This window comes from Rhamphochromis sp. 'chilingali', assembly GCF_963969265.1.
Source record: "Rhamphochromis sp. 'chilingali' genome assembly, chromosome: 4".
Classification (NCBI taxonomy): Eukaryota; Metazoa; Chordata; class Actinopteri; order Cichliformes; family Cichlidae; genus Rhamphochromis; species Rhamphochromis sp. 'chilingali'.
In genome coordinates this window covers 8,054,954-8,073,282 of record NC_137948.1, presented here as the reverse complement: position 1 = coordinate 8,073,282, position 18,329 = coordinate 8,054,954, and the positions used below count along the sequence as shown (strand labels likewise).

The following is an 18,329-nucleotide window of genomic DNA, read 5'->3' as shown; positions in this document are numbered from 1 at the left end:
CCATTGAAACATCTCTGAAGCCTTGGTGTAGACAGAGGATGGGAGTTTTTTTTTCCTGTGGTGTCTGGCACTACAGATTTTTGGGGGTCTTAGTGTGTAAAGATCCAACTTTTTGGATCAGGCTTGTTTAGGCTTGTTTAAGTGCAGCCTGCCAGTGATGGATCAAACTGGGACTCGGAGGCTTGACAGGCAGTGTTAACACTTTGGGATCTCTGTCATGTAGTGTTTGCACTGTGGTGGTGCTCAGTGTAGTGCTATGGGAGGCTGCTGCCATAAGGGAGTGCAATTGTGTGTGTGTGTGTGTGTGTGTGTGTGTGTGTGTGTGTGTGTGTGTGTGTGTGTGTGTGTGTGTGTGTGTGTGTGTGTGTGTGTGTGTGTGTGTGTGTGTGTGAAATGGAGTTGCTGATCGGGATAAGGCAAGGCAAGGCAAGTTTATTTGTATAGCACAATTCAACAACAAGGTGATTCAAAGTGCTTTACAGAGACATTAGAAACAAGAACAAATAAAAAGCATGATTTAAAATTGAATAAAACAAGCAAATAAACTAACTAACTAATTAACAAACAAACAAACAACAGTATATAAAATCAAAACAGATAAAATCAGAACAGTAGATAAAATCAGTAGTTAAATGTAAGTTTTGAAATTTAAGCTTAAAGTGTGGATTTGGTGCTTTATTCAAATGCAGCTGAGAATAGGTGAGTCTTCAACCTGGATTTAAATAAACTGAGTGTTTCAGCTGATCTGAGGCTTTCTGGGAGTTTGTTCCAGATATAAGGAGCATAAAAGCTGAATGCAGCTTCTCCGTGTCTGGTTCTGACTCTGGGAACTGATAAAAGACCGGATCCAGATGACCTGAGGGATCTGGATGGTTCATACTGGGTCAGGAGGTCATTGATGTATTTTGGTCCTAAACCATTCAGAGCTTTATAGGCCAGCATCAGAACTTTAAAGTCTATCCTCTGACGGACAGGCAGCCAGTGTAAGGACCTCAGAGCTGGACTGATGTGGTCCACTTTTTTGGTCTTAGTGAGGACTCGAGCAGCAGAGTTCTGAATGAGCTGTAGTTGTCTGACTGATTTTTTAGGTAGACCTGTAAAGATGCTGTTACAGTAATCAAGCCTACTAAAGATGAATGCATGGACTAGTTTTTCCAGGTCCTGTTGAGACATCAGATCTTTTATCCTTGATATATTCTTGAGGTGATAGTAAGCTGACTTTGTTATTGTCTTAATGTGTTTTTCTAAGTTTAGGTCTGCATCCATCACTACAAGCTTGCTGTTTGGTATGTCTGTTGGCTTGGATGATTTATAGTTGCTTTCTGGGAGATACAGGCATCTGCTTAGATCTAAATGACATAAATGTCATCATCAGAGGGTGAACCCAAGACTGTGTGTGGATCCAGATGTCTGCCAGCTGTGACTCTACTGCAGAGACTTCATGGGAGCTAGGAAAAAGTATAAGTGTTGCCTTTAGCTGTGTCTGCAGACAAGTAAAACTCTGGCTGAGAATAATGTGAAAGATTCTCTTTTAAGATTTTAATTTGCAGAGGAAAATATGCAAGGTAAAGAAATAAATATATGTAAAGCAAGTAAATAACAAAACCTCCAAGAAATCGTGTCTGAGGCTTTTTTTTTTTTTTTTTTGGTCGTTTTAAGCCTGTTGTTTCTTTTGTGCCATGACTTTGTATTATAAGCCTGTCTCACTGATACACTGATAATTAGTCCTGGCTGTGTGTTGTTATAGACTCCAGCTCCTGTGACATGGAACAGGATACTTGGTTTAGACAATACATGGATAAATGTTTGCCTCTCGGTCACAGTGAGAGATTGCTGTTAATGTTAGGAGGAGCCCCTGTAGTTGTTTACTATGCCGCTGAGAACTGAAGACGAATGAATGAGCCAAGCGGTTTGGAAAAACTGATTAGAGATAACCTTTTATGTGAACACTGTCACTGATAACATTAAACGCAAGAAAAATGTGCAGAAGCAGAATTCACAATGGACTTTCGGTTAATAGCCTCGTATCTTTCCAAGTTTTAAGTCATGTAAGACCTTAGCTGTAGGCTCAATACTGGTCTTTTTAGTTTATTTACAGGATGTGCGTCGTTTCGGGCACCTGACCGGTGATGTCTTCCCGCTGGCTGTTCTTGTGTTTTGTTTTATCTCAACTTAGCAACCCACTTTCAGTTCATCAGGCCTCAAGCTCCATTATGATTATTCTCAGTGTGACTCTTTCTCTGTCTCCTGATTTTGTCTAAGCATTAGGGACATGGCTGCACTGTGGTCTAGCAGTGGGAAAAATAAACAGAATGATGACGCGTTAATGCAAAAATCTATGTAAATGGTCTGTTGAAATACAGTGATACAGCTTATCTTTAACCAAGGGTGTGCACCATAGCAATAGTATTTCCACTGTTAAAGATACAAAGGTAATGTTTCAATTCCAGTTTGGTTCTTTTCAAGTATATGATCTGGATAAGGAAATATAATTGTTACACAAAGATAACAAGTGAAGCGTGGCTACATGCAGATTTGACCTTAGGAAAAGAGGAAGTGCGTATTTTTTTCATTGTATTCATGAATTATTTTTCTATGGAAATTCACTTTGATGTGAACTTTGTAAATTGCAGTATCACATGATACAGAATCTTAGATGACTGCATCATTTGTCATCAACTAAATTACAAAAAATGTTCATGTGATGAATTTCCTGATATTTGCTGTGAGGTAATTTACATTTGAGTGTAAAAGTGTCGTTTTATATGATCTTAGACCTTCACTGTATCAAACTAGTTATATTTTATTGTTTTGGTTATTTATGAAACACTGGGTTAAAGGGACTTATAATGGACGTTCATTTACAACAAATCATCTGGAGTAAAAAATCTGATGTACCATAATCAATCACATAGTTTGTATCCGATTTGTTGTGACTGTACTGATGAAAGTTTGCTCAATAACACTCTGAGAGTTAAAAAGCAAAAAACAAAACAATGGAAATCCACAGCAGGTATGTCTGTGGGACGAGAAAGTCTCACTGGACTGTCTCCTGGGACACTGTTTCCCTGGTAAGTTCCATGCTGCTGATAGGCCTGCCTTCAGGTACTCAAAAGCCCCAGCAATCAGAAGAAAACAGGCTGAGAAAAAAAAAAGAAGAACTTTATATTATAACTAGAATAATCTGGACTATATAGCCTAAGGCTGTGCTGCTTTCAATGCACTTGTGTAATTAAAATAGAAATTAAATCAAAAAATGAACTTCATCAATAATAATAATTAACTCAACTCACTTGACGTGCGTGTGTGTGTGTGTGTGTGTGTGTGTGTGTGTGTGTGTGTGTGTGTGTGTGTGTGTGTGTGTGTGTGTGTGTGTGTGTGTGTGTGTGTGTGTGTGTGTGAACAGAGCTGAACAGCGTGGAGCTGCAGGGCTGCAGCAGTGACAACAGCCTCAACAGTAATGCCAGCCTGCCTAGTGTCCAGAGCCACCGGCGCCACACTGAGAGGAGAGTGGCCAGCTGGGCCGTGTGCTTTGAGAGACTGCTGCAGGACCCCGTGGGGGTCCGCTACTTCTCGGTACTATAACAACGTCTGGCTGGTGTTGGCCTGCGCATACTCATGACAGATAAATGACTTTAAGCAACTCTTTCTAATGGTGTACTGAAAAGTGCAGGGTAGTTTTTTTTGTGTCAGCAGTATCATATATTGTCAAAAGACTGAAATGTACTCTACAGCACTGTAATGACCAGCTTAAAAATCCTTTTATTCTAGAAGATCAGCTAAAGCATTATTTAAAGGTTGGATTTTTTTTAAACGTGTTTCTGCAGAAATAAAAGTTAAAGGTACAAACATATTACCTGACACATTTATATTGTATACTGCATTATACTGCGTTGCATGTATTGTCTATACATATATATGTATATTGTTTTGGTTTCTATCGCTGTTAAATCTGCCTCACACAAATCATTTTCTGAAATCTAAAAGCAAAATGAATTATCCTTGGTGATAACCAGTTGCTGACAGGCTGCACATCAGAAGTTGATAATTACACTACCTCTAAACCTGCTTTATTGTTGTGTAGGTACTTGGGTCTTCTGACTGCATCTCTGTCTGATCAAACTTTTCTAAATCATTACCATTTTTATTCCTTTGCTAAAGGAGTTCCTAAAGAAAGAGTTCAGTGAAGAGAATATCCTGTTCTGGCAAGCGTGCGAATTCTTCAGCCATGTCCCTGAGAACGACAACAAACAGGTAGCGTGTTATTATCCAATGACACACATCCATCCAGGATTTTTTTTAGTAATAATGAGGGATGAAGTTATGTGTTAATCACCTCTCTCAATTTCTGCTGGCCTTTGTTCCAGCTCTCTCAACGAGCCAGGGAGATCTACAACACCTTCCTGTCCAGTAAAGCTACAACACCAGTTAACATTGACAGTCAAGCTCAGCTTGCTGATGACATCCTCAATGCCCCCAAACCCGACATGTTCAAGGAGCAGCAACTACAGGTAGTATACTAAGTGAGAAAAAACTATTTATTGAAGCCTCAAGGTGATACGCAGTAACGTTTGAAAGGCTTAAGTGACACTGACTTGACCTTCCCCATCAGAACAAAGTGAAAAGAGCATTTCCCAGAAGGATGAACGTGTCATTACTTATAAAACTGAATGAAAAACAAACTCTTATTGAAAATGGGCAACAGTGTTGAGTGCCCAAAAGGTCAAGTATTTCTCTTTTATTGCTGTCTAGTATCTTGGATGCGAATGGCTTCATAAATGTGTATTTTCTGAAGGGGTTGAATTTGCTGAAAAGCGCTATCGATTTCTACAGCTCAGCTCAGATGTTCAGACTAAGATAAAAGTCACAAGGCTAGGAGGGCATCCCTACCAGCACCCTCTGTACTTTTGCACATCACACATCACATCTTTTCCAGGATCTCATGGTACTGTTTAGGAAAGATGTAGGTTCAGACTTACATACAAATGCTGAATTGAACATATAAACACTAACATACATACTTACATCATTTCCTCTTCATCTGTTCATCCAAAAAAAATAATCCAGAAAAATAGTAATAAATATTCATTAGGTTTATAGACTTGCAGATCTAATAATATAATCTTATTTTAGTTTAATTATTTTTTGTTGTGTTGAACCTCTTGTCTTTTTTTGCTTTCCTTCTGTCAGTTTTTGCTGCTGTTTCTTAACCTTTACAATCCTCCTCTCTTGTTTTCTCTCCGTATTCTGTAGTGTTTGCTTGTGGGCACAATCTTTTGTTCTTCTTTCGTTTTTGCTTTGCTCTTTTCTTTTGATCACTCATCACCTTTTCCTTTCTCTTCACTCCTTTAGATTTTCAACCTGATGAAGTTTGACAGTTACACAAGGTTTCTCAAGTCTCTGCTGTACCAGGAGTGTATGCTGGCAGAGGTTGAGGGCAGACCATTGCCTGATCCTTACCACATCCCAAGCAGCCCCACCTCCAAACACAGCACCACTGGGTCTGACCGCTCCAACCTCTCTACACCCAAGAAGGTAATTCAACAAAAAGCTTTCTACCCTGCAATGCAACAGAGCTTAGTTTGAAACAAAAACTTTGTTCTTAACTTTTTAAAAAACAGTGTGGTTTGGACCCTCCTGATAGACGTAGAAGGTCACGGGAGTTTGTTGAGGCTACTGTGATCACATTTATTGTAAAATTCAAATGGGATCCTTTTGTTATTAAGGATTGATAGAAATTGTGGGCCAGGGAATGTGAACTATCTTGAGCACGTCAGAAAAATAACTTGTGGGCTAAAATATCAGCAGCTGTCTTGTGCATTTGCACTTTTGTGTACTGTAATGGGATTACAAGAACTATTTCTTCTGATTATTTGTGTACTTCTGTATGTTTTTACCAGTTTGTGCTCTTCTTTGTTTTTGTTTGTGTCATACAGGAGGACAAAAAGAGCAAATCGGGTCGATCTGTAAATGAGGACAGAGGAGATGATTCGGGAGATCGGAAGAAAGGGATGTTTTTCTCTTGGTCCCGAAACAGGAGTTTTGGCAAAGGGCCCAAGAAACGAGAGCTGACAGACTTTAACTACAGTCAGTCTTTTTCTTTTTTTCCATTGAATTCCTGCAGATTAAGAGTTTTCAGGAAGGAAAACATATTTCTAGAAAATGTCAGTTGCCGTACAGTTACTTTTTCATCATAAAGGTCACCGAAAACTGATTGTGTGCAGATCCCAAAAAGCTGTTTGCATTTGACATTCTAAAGAACTTGCTAAATTAAACATATAGATAAAACTCATTTTGTCTTTTCCCGCTTTTCTACATAAGCTCGATTATTGCTGTCAATTTAGGTTTGAAATGATTGTGTCTGTTTTTTTCTCGACACGACTAATGATATTTTTGGTTTGTTTTTTTATTAGACTTTGCTGGCAGCAATGGGCGCCGTGAGTCTCAGGGTTCGCTGTCTTCAGGAGCCAGCCTGGAGCTTGGGACGTCAGGGTTGGGAAGGAATGAGGTCAGTCTGGAAAGAAACATGATCAGATGCGTATCAGCATGGAGCGGCTTCTCCTTTAAAACTAAAATAACAACTTTTTTTTTTAATCAGAGTTTTTACTTTTCACCTTTTTCTTCTTCTCCCAGGGTGATGTTTCTCGTAGTGCATTGTCAGTGTCAGCAGAGCGAGGAGGAGGCGGCGCCCCCTTCAGGCAGTGTAATATAACACTGCCAGATGGCTCGTGTTGCTCTGTGCCACTGAGGGCAGGTGTGTCCATCAGAGACCTGCTGTTGGGCATCTGTGAGAAGCTCTGCATCAACCTGGCAGCTATAGACCTCTTCCTGGTTGGAGGGGAGAAGGTAAAACTCTGTTAGATATGGTTCAGTCTTAAAGATCCTTTTTTTCAAAGCTTCTATACAAATCAAAAATAATTCCACATGACACAAACGAACAAAAGTAGGTCTGGCTTGGTTTTCTTGTCTGTTTTTAATTAACATGGGGCTCAGGATAAACTAATTAGCTTCCAGCCTAGTAGTTCATCCTCACTTTATAAAACTAGCATATTACTCTATTTAAAGATAATGTTTTGGATTCATGGTGAACAGCTTTAATACTTTTATTCACTCTCAAACAAAGAAGCAATTTGTCAAAATGTTAGAAATACCATACATCAACTTCCTATGTTCAAAGCGTGTCAGGTACTTTTTTTTAGCTTGTTGTGAGCATGGCGATTTTTACCTAAAGAAGCTACAACTGTCAACCTTTATGACCATGCAACTAGCCGGATTTCTTTAATGATTGATGTGCTTATTTTTCTGTTTCTCAGCCACTTGTTTTGGACCAAGACTGTATGACTCTGTGCTCTCGGGACCTCAGACTAGAAAAGCGCACCCTGTTCAGGTACAGTACAAAAACAGTTCCACATTGGCGCATTCTGACTTTAAAAGCTTGGTTTACATTAAAGTTGCTATTTCAGAATGGTAACTCTGTATTCCTTTAATCTAGACTGGACTTGGTTCCCATCAACCGATCAGTGGGTCTGAAAGCGAAGCCTACGAAGCCGGTGACTGAAGTCCTGAGACCTGTTGTGGCCAAATATGGCCTGCACCTTTCTGACTTGGTGGCACGCATTGTAAGTCACTCCTCCTCAGACTGCAGAAAGGCATGTAGGTAATGATATCAAACTCTTATTGAATTTGTGTCTGTGTGATGCAGAGTGGAGAGTCCGAGCCTTTAGATTTAGGTCTTCCTATTTCCAACCTGGACGGCCTTCGAGTGGTATTAGATGTAGCAGAACATTCTCCTGGAAAAGGTGAGGAACACATACACACACACACTCTCCTGTAAATACCAAATGTGAAAACTGTCTCATTTCTTATTCCTTTTGCATGTGTATCTGTACGCCGGTGTTGTTCAGCAGACAAACAGAAAGTAGCTCCCTCTAAGAGTCACCTCCCGGCTTCTACAAGCAGAAACCAATCAACAACAGTAAGATCTCCTACAGCTTCTTATTTCCAATTTCTTGCTCTGGAATGTTCCATAACCCACCGAATGTCTCCACTGCCTGGTTGATGATATCACGCTACTAAGTGTCTCTGTTGCTGTCTTCAATCACCCATGTCTGTTTGCAATGTGGTACAAATGTGCAGGTGTATTATGTGGCTGTGTCTGTGTCTATGTGGACTGTTGCTGTGGGGCAGATAACCTCGTCACACTGTCAGGGTTCCTAATGTTCCATTACTGTGGTCTGCCTGTGGCCGAATGCATCATCAACTTTTCTCTCTGGTTTCTGGTTCTCTTTTTTTCCATAACAAACCCACCCGCTGGGCAATGTGAGCTCGTGTTCATAGAGCTTTTGCCGGGTATCGGAACCTCAAAAACTCACTCTGGGCACTTGAAGGGTTGTAGTTCGTGGTGGCAGTAGAACTTTAACTTGCTGTCTGGGTTTCTTGAAGCTAGTGGGGTTTGATGACCAGCTGAAGTGGTCATTCATCGCCTTCCTTATTGATTCTTCAATCTTTAGTAGTGCAGCTTTAAGTAGTTGATAGTTGGTCCCTCTTGTGTTGTGGTGTATGCTACTGTTAGCCTACACGTTGATGATGCTTAGTGCACACAATGGACATTATGGCTGTCTGAATGGAACATCTCAGCTGTCTTTGATCAACTGCATATGTCTGAAGTTTTTCCAGTACCTGTCATTGATTCTTTATCGCAAAACAGCCGATGATTTGATCCCATTTAATTGTTTTTCAAACACCCCAAATCAGTGAAACTCGTGTCAATCACTGCCCATTAAATTGTTTTTACAAGGAACCAGAACTCTAAAAATATTAAGCAAAAAAAGATTTTTAACACAAATTCGAGGGTAGCTCGTTGTAAAGCGCTGCACTACTTGCAGTTCTTCTGCAACTTTTAGATCTCTCCCTAGAAGTTCCCTTCTGACCCCTTGCAAGTGCCTGCCGACAGTATCACCATGGAGCTCGGACAAAAATGGAAATCAAAACTCAACTTCTGTGTCAAACAACCATGTCAGGTAATGCCAGACTCTGGCTCCGACCCACAGACCATCGAGTATTTTCCAGACCCGCAGTAACCCTGAAGAATTCGGTCAGAAGCACAAAAAGGAGCATGCTCCTCATTGTGTCACATCCAGTAGTTTATGGTGTATAAATTGTGTCCCCCAGGGTCAGGCCATCCATGCTCTGCTGCAATATCCTGAGGTGTTAAAAGGAGAACTTTGGATGGAAAAACCTAAAATGTGGTGCCTGTCAGCTTTGTTCTCTATTCTAGACAAACATGTCAAATCCTGACAAAATCCAGTGCACGTTGGAGAAAGCCAGATGCGAGTACTCAGAAGGGAAATTTTTAGGAGTGATTTAAATCTACCAGAAGTGCTGGAAGTGTTGCAGCACTTTACACAGAGACAACTCGGATTTTTGCTTTTTATAGCCAGAGTTTTGAAACCTTTTGATCACACATCTTATTTACAACTTGTCACCCTCCTCACCATCAGTAGTACTGGTCCCCACTTGTTGTCATTACTGTTTCCCATACTTCCACAATGATTCATCAGGGCTCTAATGCCCTGCTCCGCTCTCCTTGTGGCTCCCAGGGGGAGGACAGGCCTTCAGGGAAAGCCGGTTCAGCCCATCCCCAAGGGGAAAACGGCAGGGCTGGGCCCAGCCTTGACACAAGCAGCCAGCCCTTGCCCAACCACTCTCTCTCTCTCCATAAGGCTCCGGAGAAAAGAAAGCAGAAAAAGATTAATATAGACGAAGCTGAAGGTAAAGACTGAACAACCTCCCTCTATCTCTCTCCTTTGTTTCTGTAGCTGTGTGGCTGTGATTACATTAACCCTTTTGCCTGTCTGCGATATTACAGAAGCACCAAATGCTTTCAAAGCTAACTATATGTAGCACAGTCACCTCTGCTTATACTGAATGTAGCTTTGACCTGTCTAATTGATTAACACACAATGCTGCATGTTTACTGAATGAAAATGAAAGTGTTTACTGTATTTTTTAAAGATGTTACATGGGTTATAAATTTGTGTAAATGAAAACACTTGTACACACTTTCACGTATTTGTGTGTGTATGCGCGCTGTGCTCTGTGTGTGCGTGTGTTCCTGCAGAGTTCTTCGACCTCATATCCAAAGCTCAGAGCAACCGAGCAGACGACCAGCGAGGCCTGCTAAACAAAAACGACCTGCAGCTCCCAGACTTTCTGCGCCTGTCACCAGTGGCAACAAACCAGACTCCACCTGCTCCCCACAACCTTGAACCAAGTTGCTCCACCCCTAATTCTCATCACTCCAACAACGGCAGCTTCCCTCGGAGCGGTCACCGGGGCAATAAGGCAAATGGAGGCGACAGGGGAGGAGGAGTAGGCGGCACCCACTTGCTTAATGCAAGCCATCAGTCCCAGAGCTTGGACTCTGGAATGGGCACTGAGAGTGGAAGAGGGGAGAGAAGCAGACCACCTCCTCTATTTCCTGGCACAGTCTCCCCCATCCATCCAAGTCAGGGAGCCCAGCGAGGTCTCCTCCAGGACTCTGGCAGGGGAGAATCAGTCCAGATGCTGGAGGAGGACACTCTTTCCGATCTGACTCTAGTGGGCGAGGGGGACATTAACAGCCCCAGCCTCAACTACGTCACTCCCTCTTCCCTTCCCAGCAAACCCCACCCCCGTCCCAAATCACAAGCACAGGATGGTCGGCCTAGCTCAGGTACACCCCCAGTGTGAACTCTTTAAACTTTAAAGTTTCACCTCCTTTTTTTTTCTTTCCACCTGACTGTAAGCGGAACTGGAGTCCTGCCGGAGTCAGTATGAACTTGACCGCTGTTTGTCTGTTGTTGAACAGTCCAAAATGCATCTAGAGCTCCTCCTCCCATTTAACCAAATAATCCAGTGACTTTCAGTTATAAAGATCACTTTCTACAATTTATTACACATCACAGCATTTTCGCTCAGATCTGTGTAAAAATGCACACAACTAATATAAACAAAATATAGCATAGATCAACAATTAGTTCATTTAGTCAAAGTAAATACGTTGACTTGATTAAGTGCTGTGTGTGCTACATCCCTACTTTGCGTCCAGCAATCCACTGTGAGTCAACAACAGATCTAAGATAAAATATGTCAGGCACACAAAGTGAGGAAGAACGGATGCATTAAGCTTGAACAGAACTTCTCCCTAGAACTTTGTCTGCATGGTGTGCATCTGTGTGAACTTTTGAGCAGACTTGCTGTGGATTTCTTTCTGGAGACAAAAACTTGAGGGCAGGTTGAGGATGAAATGGTTATAGCCGGTGCCAGACTTCATCCTCTAGCCCCTCAATGTACAGATTCTAACAATGCACTTTAGCCAATTATAAACAAGACTCTCCACATTTTTAAAAAAAAATAATTTTACTCTCACTTCTTCTCTTTAACTTTTCAAGCAGCCACTGTGACTGCCATCTTTCCAGAAAACAGTTCATATCTATTAAGAGTCAGTAAGTGTTCCACATTCAGATCCAGCTGCAGCACATTTCAGATTTACAAGTGAGCCATGTGATATTTGAACTTATTACAAGCTTTTGAGCATGCAGCAGGCTTGATCTCATTATGGGTAGAGTATGCAGAAGTAACATTTACTCAGACTCTCTTTAAAGCACAGCAACTTCTGGGTTTCCACACCTATTCTCTCACCTCAGGCATTTCTCACAGAAAATAAAAACAGGACGCGAGTGCTCGTGCATCCAGTCTTGCATTCTGACCAAACGATCCAGAAGCTTCTGTGGTAGAACAATTCACTCTTCTTCTTCGTCATTTCATGTTCAGTCAACAGATCGATAAGCTGTCGCTTCTGTGCAGAGGCTGTGGTAGAAAGTAGAATTGTACAAATGAGTCAAAACCGTAAAAACTGCCGAAGGTTTTAATATGGCTTCTGTATCATCGAGAGTATATCACTTCATCTCTCCTCCTCTTCAAAATTACCTTCTATCAGTTAAAAGTATTAATTTGTATATAGTCTACTTTGTGAAGCCACCATATTGCTGTAGTCATTGTTGAATTGCAATACTGTTTCTTCAGTTGTGTCACAATAAGAATCAATTCTCCTCTGTTCTGTTCAGCGAACTGTACTGTCTGTAAATAGATCAAATAAATGTTTTAGAGGTTAAACTCTGTGTTGAACTCTTACGTGAGCGACCTCCTTTCTTTTCTCAGAGTTTCAATAATATCCGATTTGTTGGATGTATTTCGAGTGTGCGCCTCTGAGGTTTTCCAGCTAGAAGGCACAAAAATTGGGACAGTGTTAAAAAAAAAATCCCGGAAGAGGGAATTTTTGGGAATGCCATCAAAATAGTGTTATAACTCAAGCAACCTTTTGAGTTTGTTTAAATCTGACATGAGAACTAATATGTGACGTAAAGGCTTTATTTTCACAGTTAAGAAACATTTAATGATAGCATATTTTAATTTTGTAATTAGTCTTTTACTAGTGTTTTATATAGTTGAATTAATAGTTTAACTTTAGTGAAAGATCTGAGCACTTCTTCCACGCCCAGGAAAAAAGTTCTGTTTGTATTTCAGGTCATTAGACTTAAAGTTTTTGAATTCATGAAATCGCTGACAGCTACTCTATTCAAATTCTTTTCTATTACAGCTAAGAAAATACAACAGATCCTTTAGTTGACCTCTGTCTACTTCGCTCCATCTGTATAATTTCTCTCCTATCGTACTTGATATTCCTCTCCTCTCTCTGTTGCCGTGTGTGTGTGTGTGTGTGTGTGTGTGTGTGTGTGTGTGTGTGTGTGTGTGTGTGTGTGTAAAAGGACAGGGCTTTTGTTTTGGGGTACAAAGGATTTTTGGAGGACTGGGTTATTAGCTATGCATGGGTTCCCCTCTGCTCAATGCCTTGTTAAGCAAGCTTTATCATGCTGGGCTATTTGGTAGTCACCAAACAAAACCAGGTCCTGTTTCTTCCTCGTACACACACACACACACACACACACATACACCGATGCTCATTTTACACACTTCACACATGCATGCGCTTACTTAGAAAGATCGTCTATATCTGTGCATCTCTCACATCACATGAGGATCTTATTCTGTCGTGGTTATCGTTAGAATAATTCTTCATTGTTGTTCGCTGTGTTTGCGTTTCCTCCGGGGTTAACATGTGACGACAGCAGAGACTGATTTTTATTTTTTATTTATTTATTTATTTATTTATTTATTTATTTATTTTTGGCCTGTCCCGTTTGGCTCTTTTGCCATCAGAATTGTTGTCTAAAGGCAAAGAAAGATGCCCAACGGATTTACTTTACCAAACTGACCATCCCAGCCTTGCCGTAATGGTCCATTTGATTCACCTTTTATTGTTTATTTTATTTTCACTTACTGAATACGGGACAGACTTGACTGGGGGAAAGAAGGGGAGAAAGAAAGAGGGAAAGAGAAACAGCTGAGAAGAGGGACGGGGGAGAAGGGCAAAAGACAAAAACCAACAGAACGGGCAGAGAAAAAAAAATGCATATATCGATCACCTGGATCACCTGCTGAGAAAGAAAAAAGAAAGCAAGCAGAAGAGAACAAGAGTAATAGAATAAACAACATCACAATGATATATGGGAATATGACAGTAAATACTAAATGTTAAACATTATTGTGCAGCACATAAGATCAACAGAACACAGTGTGCTTTGAGGTAGGAGCCAAAAAGGGTGTAGTTTGTGGGTGTGATCACCCGTGTGTACACCTGTGAGCATGGACGCGCTTGTTTTTTGTTTTTTTTAAAAGGTTCCTTCATGTAATAATCTGCTAGAGGGTGTGGGGGGGCCACAGCCCCGTCCTCCAGGGCGTGAAGCAGGTGTGGAGGAGATCAAAACTCCAGACATCCAGAGGCCCCCAGAACACAAGAGACCAAGGAAGACCAACAGAGGGGCAGCTGCGCCACTGTCCCGGAAAGAGCTGAGGAGAGTCCCAGATGAGGGCTCACTCAGCAGCCGCGGAGCAGAAGCCAGGGGGAGTTGCAGTGACGCGCCCGTGAGCTCCGCCGGCAGCCAGCTGCGCCTGAGTGACCGAGCCCCAGGCCGAGAGGCCGGGGGCACCCCACCTCCGAAGTGACCCGAGCGAGCCCCAGGCTCCAGGCCCCGATAAGCGGCCGCCAAGGAGTGAGCCGGTGTGTACCTGGACGCCCATCCCCGGACACAAAGAACCACCAACGCACCGATGTCTGAGGGGGTCCGCCACTGGCAGGGGAAGTGGTGGTAGGGGGAGATAGGCCTCCAAACCTTGGAGGGCCTGAGATGTCCCCAGAGAGGTGGCGCCTGACACCCAACCTGACATATAGACACAGACATACAGGCACACACAGACTGATTTTTATTTAACCGGTCATGATCATTTAGAAAAACATGTCTATATTGAAACAGAGAGATGAACTGCAATTGCCTGTTTCACTTTATGCCCACTCTAAATCAAGTTACCGTCCAAGTGAGACGTATGAGGCAGAGGAGTTCTGGTTTTCTAAAGTAGTTACCAGAGGCCTCTGCTGATAGAGTAGACATTGATAAAAGGGATAAAAACAAGCATCTGTGTCTGTGAACATGGGGATAATCTAGTTCTCTGAGCAAACCAATCTGTGGGTGTAATTCTTGTTTTCATAGCACAGGACCTGGTGAGTCCTCTTTTGTCACGCTAACTGGGAAATGTTTGGTTACAGAAGCTGGTATATGAATAATGGGTTTAAATTCAATGGCTCATGCTGGGTCCATGTCCATATGCTAAAAATATTTGCTCCTCATTGTGCTTCTCAAATGAATATAATCATCTTAAACATACTGATATCTAGGCCTGAATTTAAAAGCATCTTAAGGAACACGCTGAAGGACACACGGACATTTTTCTCAGAGTCCCAGTAGTGTTTTTGTTCTATATTATGTTGCAAAACCTTCATTTTATGTTGTTTTTGTTGCATTTGTTGAGTTTGTATGGCTGCTACCTTGGTCAGGTCTCCCCTGTAAGGGAAACTGGATCTCAGTGGGATTTTCAGTTTAAATAAAAGTAAATAAATCTAGACTGGCAGCGAGATGAAGAGAGAAAAACAAGTAAACCCCCTTTTTTTTAAATAGAGCTGGGACAACAAGGACTCCGCTATATTAATGCAGGTCTTGGTCCTAGTTACAGAGCTCCCGAGTCCTAAAGTGTTTCATGTATTTGCTTTATTACGGTATTAATAAGTAATTCAGTGGAATATTCAAAACAGCCCACAATCAATCAAGGCCTTTCACACAGGTATTTTCAGTCACTCTCACTGATTAGACTCTATTCAGGTTTAATTCAGCCAGCGCTCTTGAGAATTATACATCACAGCTGCATATAGGAGTAAAATGGCAAAGGTGCAGTTTCTCCCTAACAAGTACAGAGAAGCTGACAGCAGAGGGAGTGGGCTGTCACATGAATCACATGGGACTGAGAACGGGTCTAATCAGGCAATAAGTGAAATCAGCTGTGTCGGCAAACTCTTGAGTACAACGTGAAAAAAGTTTCTTCGGCTGATGTTTGAAGCTTGATCAAATGCTTCAAGTAATTTAACTTAAAAAAAGTCAAGGGGTGGTGTGGAGTTGCAAAGAGATGAACTACTGGACCACTGCAGCCTGCTTTTCTTGTAAAATGAATCCTGAAAGACTCAAAAGCAAGTTTTTAAACTTCCCATGCTTGTCTTTAGATATTCTTTTTTTGCTAACAGGTGCTAAACACAAAGTTCGACTCATCAAATTCAACTCAACCTTTAACAAATGAGAACGTGTGTCCCTCCTTCTTGTGGCCAGTAGATGGCAGCAGCCCGCATTAAAGTCGGGGTCTTTACACTCGCACAGATGCACACAGAGTATTTGCCATCTAACCATCTTTCCCATGATGTCATAGCCAACAGCCAGCATGGGAATATCTGTCACATTCACTTTGTTTCCTATTGCCTCCCAGCTCTCTCTATCTCTCTCGCCTTCTCTCTGCTGCACACTCTTTTCAAGAAATTCATGGCATTTTGAGTTTCCTCTGAGTGTTTCCTGCATGTGGGGTGTTTGCAGTGGCATTGAGTGCTTGGCCATTTCTCCTCCATCTCTCCCTCTATCCATTTGTCTTTTAAAAGCAGCCTCTTCCTCCTCAGGTAAAGACAGACATAGGGGAAGAGGAAGGGAAAGAGGTGGAGGGGATTTTAAAATGCCCAACAGAAGGACAACTTCCAACCCACCCATCGCTCCATCACCTCCTCTTCCACCTCCACCGAGACCACCTCTTCGTTCACGCCGCAAATCCAAATCGCCTTCCTCTCGTTCTAACCACATAACTCCAAAACGAGCCTTGGATTTGGACAAAATTGAGCACAGCTGTGACGCAGAAGACGCCAGGCCAACCTGCAGAGGGTCCCTTGACCTGCGAGGCCATCATGGTTCAGAGCTAGACAGGAAATGGGAAGGTGTGGCTTTAGAGCTGCGGTGCCGAGGCAGCAGGATGAGGTCAGCAGTGTACCAGACTTCAGAGCTGCCCTCCATGTACAAAGCCAAGAGACAGGTGGAGCACAGTGAGGGCAAAGGGCAGATCGACCGGAGCAAACTGAAAGCAACTTTTGTTTAAGGAGCCCAGCGTTTGGCTGGTTCACAGACTGTCTGGGCTGCGGTCATTGTCCGTGACTCACACCATGCGGATGTTCTCTACAGCAGCTGAAATATTGTCTCAGTTTGAAAGTGGAGGCTAAGGGCCCAGTGTCAACAACTGTGCAGCTGCTCTCAGACCTCCCTACTGAGGGCTGCTATTAGTGGATGGCAGCCTGAGATTAATCAAAGCTGTGTCCCAATTCCATACTGTGTGCTCATACACAGCATTTACAGCACAGCGGTGGCTATATGCTCACACTGCCGATGTACTAAAGCACAAATACTTATTTCACACTTTTTTCCCACATATCAAATGCCAATATTTTTTCCACTGGCAGCTTTTGGTTGTGGTTTGATTACAAGTATTCACATAAAGCTTTTGATCGTTTTAATGACAATGCATTGTAGAATATAAAGAAGTTGCAATTTAAAATTATTGCTGACTCATTAATATATGATTATCTCTGTGTGCAGTACAAAAAAGTATGAATCCTTAACAGCTACATGGGCTGAACATTGATACTAATGTCACCCTACAGGCTCTAGATGACACTTACTAATGGCAGTGGTCATAATTTAGCTATTATGCCAAACAGACTGTGTTTAAAAGATGGATTTAGCTTCTGCGTCTAAAAAGAGAAACCAGTGCAGATGTGTCTTACATTTGCATTCTTTCTAACGGCCAGCAGGGGGATGCAAAAGAAGCCCAGTTGTATATAATGTATGTAACAGAAAATGATCCTATAGCTCGCTGAATTTATGGCCTCAAACACTTTTTTTGATTTGATTCATAAACCCATATTTTATTCACAGTAGAAGATAAAAATATATCAATATTTATTTATATTTATAGTCAGAAAATATTAGCTCATTTTGAATTTGATGAAAAGAGCACTGATACTTTACAGACCTGAGTTTCTTACAATTGTACTTTTTCTCAGTTTAATGATTTAATGCTCTGCTGTGGAAAAAAAAATGATTTAGGAGATTTGCAGATCATTGTATTCTGTTTTTATTTACATTTTACACAGTTAGTTACACAATAACTTGAAATTGGGGTTCCAAATAGAGATAAATAGAGAATTAAGGCAGAGTGTCCTCCAGGCTACCTCATGATATGAACTGCAGTGTCCTTGCCTCTTAGTCAGAACCACTTGCTCACTGCATCTCCTAAAAAAATAAAAATAAATAAAAACTGATGGCACAGGTCCAAATACAAATGGAAGTTAACAAACCATTGTGAGCCTCTATAGTGGCTACATCCATTTACTGTGTTGCCACATAATATTTTGCTAGCTAAACTTTGGTTTGATAAAGAGCTGAAAAACGGCTTTCTTTTTTATAATCAGGATTTTGGGATCTTTCCAACAGGACAGATGAATAACAAGATAATAAACAAAAAAAAATCAACAATAGACAAAAAATCTTCTTTTAAATATTAGTATGATAATTTCACAATCGTATGTACAAAAATAAGACATAAATGATAAAGCTGAGCAATGAATCAGTTCCAACAACAATAGTTATTCAAGCGTCAGAAATATGCTGTTTCGTAAAGTTTAAAAGTCGACCTTCTAAAGTGAAAGTTTGGCTAATGTGATGATTTCCTGATTTCTTTGATGCTATCTAAAGAAAACTCATGATAGGGCTGAAGGGCGGCACATGTTGAAATGTATTCTGATTTTTAGTCCC

At 41.4% G+C, this 18,329-nt stretch overlaps 2 protein-coding genes across 9 annotated transcripts in view; one reads left to right on the top strand and one right to left on the bottom strand.

The window, feature by feature from the left end:
• The window catches only part of rgs12b (regulator of G protein signaling 12b), a 47,229-nt gene extending 35,061 nt beyond the window's left edge, over positions 1-12,168 (top strand). For 3 of the 8 annotated variants that reach the window (XM_080881424.1, XM_080881425.1, XM_080881426.1), the window contains exons 7-19: positions 3,407-3,576; positions 4,162-4,254; positions 4,368-4,511; positions 5,353-5,535; positions 5,937-6,087; positions 6,414-6,508; positions 6,634-6,846; positions 7,314-7,387; positions 7,493-7,619; positions 7,703-7,799; positions 7,905-7,975; positions 9,600-9,771; positions 10,121-12,168. In XM_080881424.1, the coding sequence (XP_080737550.1) occupies positions 3,407-3,576; positions 4,162-4,254; positions 4,368-4,511; positions 5,353-5,535; positions 5,937-6,087; positions 6,414-6,508; positions 6,634-6,846; positions 7,314-7,387; positions 7,493-7,619; positions 7,703-7,799; positions 7,905-7,975; positions 9,600-9,771; positions 10,121-10,731 (2,201 nt within the window). In that variant the 3' untranslated portion in view covers positions 10,732-12,168. The remainder of the gene's footprint in view (positions 1-3,406; positions 3,577-4,161; positions 4,255-4,367; positions 4,512-5,352; positions 5,536-5,936; positions 6,088-6,413; positions 6,509-6,633; positions 6,847-7,313; positions 7,388-7,492; positions 7,620-7,702; positions 7,800-7,904; positions 7,976-9,599; positions 9,772-10,120) is intronic. The other 5 variants (XM_080881429.1, XM_080881427.1, XM_080881428.1 and 2 more) reach the window with 5 other exon arrangements.
• A 1,083-nt stretch (positions 12,169-13,251) lies between these two features.
• LOC308396260 (uncharacterized protein) lies at positions 13,252-16,678 on the bottom strand. The gene is made up of 2 exons (XM_080881438.1): positions 16,235-16,678; positions 13,252-14,321 (listed from the first exon to the last, which is right to left on the bottom strand). Exons 1-2 carry the CDS (start codon positions 16,326-16,328, stop codon positions 13,975-13,977), a joined length of 441 nt encoding a protein of 146 aa, XP_080737564.1. The 5' UTR covers positions 16,329-16,678; the 3' UTR covers positions 13,252-13,974.
• Between the last annotated feature and the right edge of the window lie 1,651 nt (positions 16,679-18,329).

What these genes read in the sequence shown, in the direction of transcription:
- LOC308396260 (XM_080881438.1), bottom strand. Translation starts at nt 16,328, where the DNA reads ATGTGGTTAGAACGAGAGGAAGGCGATTTGGATTTGCGGCGTGAACGA. An exon ending in AGGAGGTGATGGAGCGATGG is followed by an intron (nt 14,322 to 16,234) that starts GTGGGTTGGAAG and finishes TCTATATGTCAG; the next exon opens with GTTGGGTGTCAGGCGCCACC.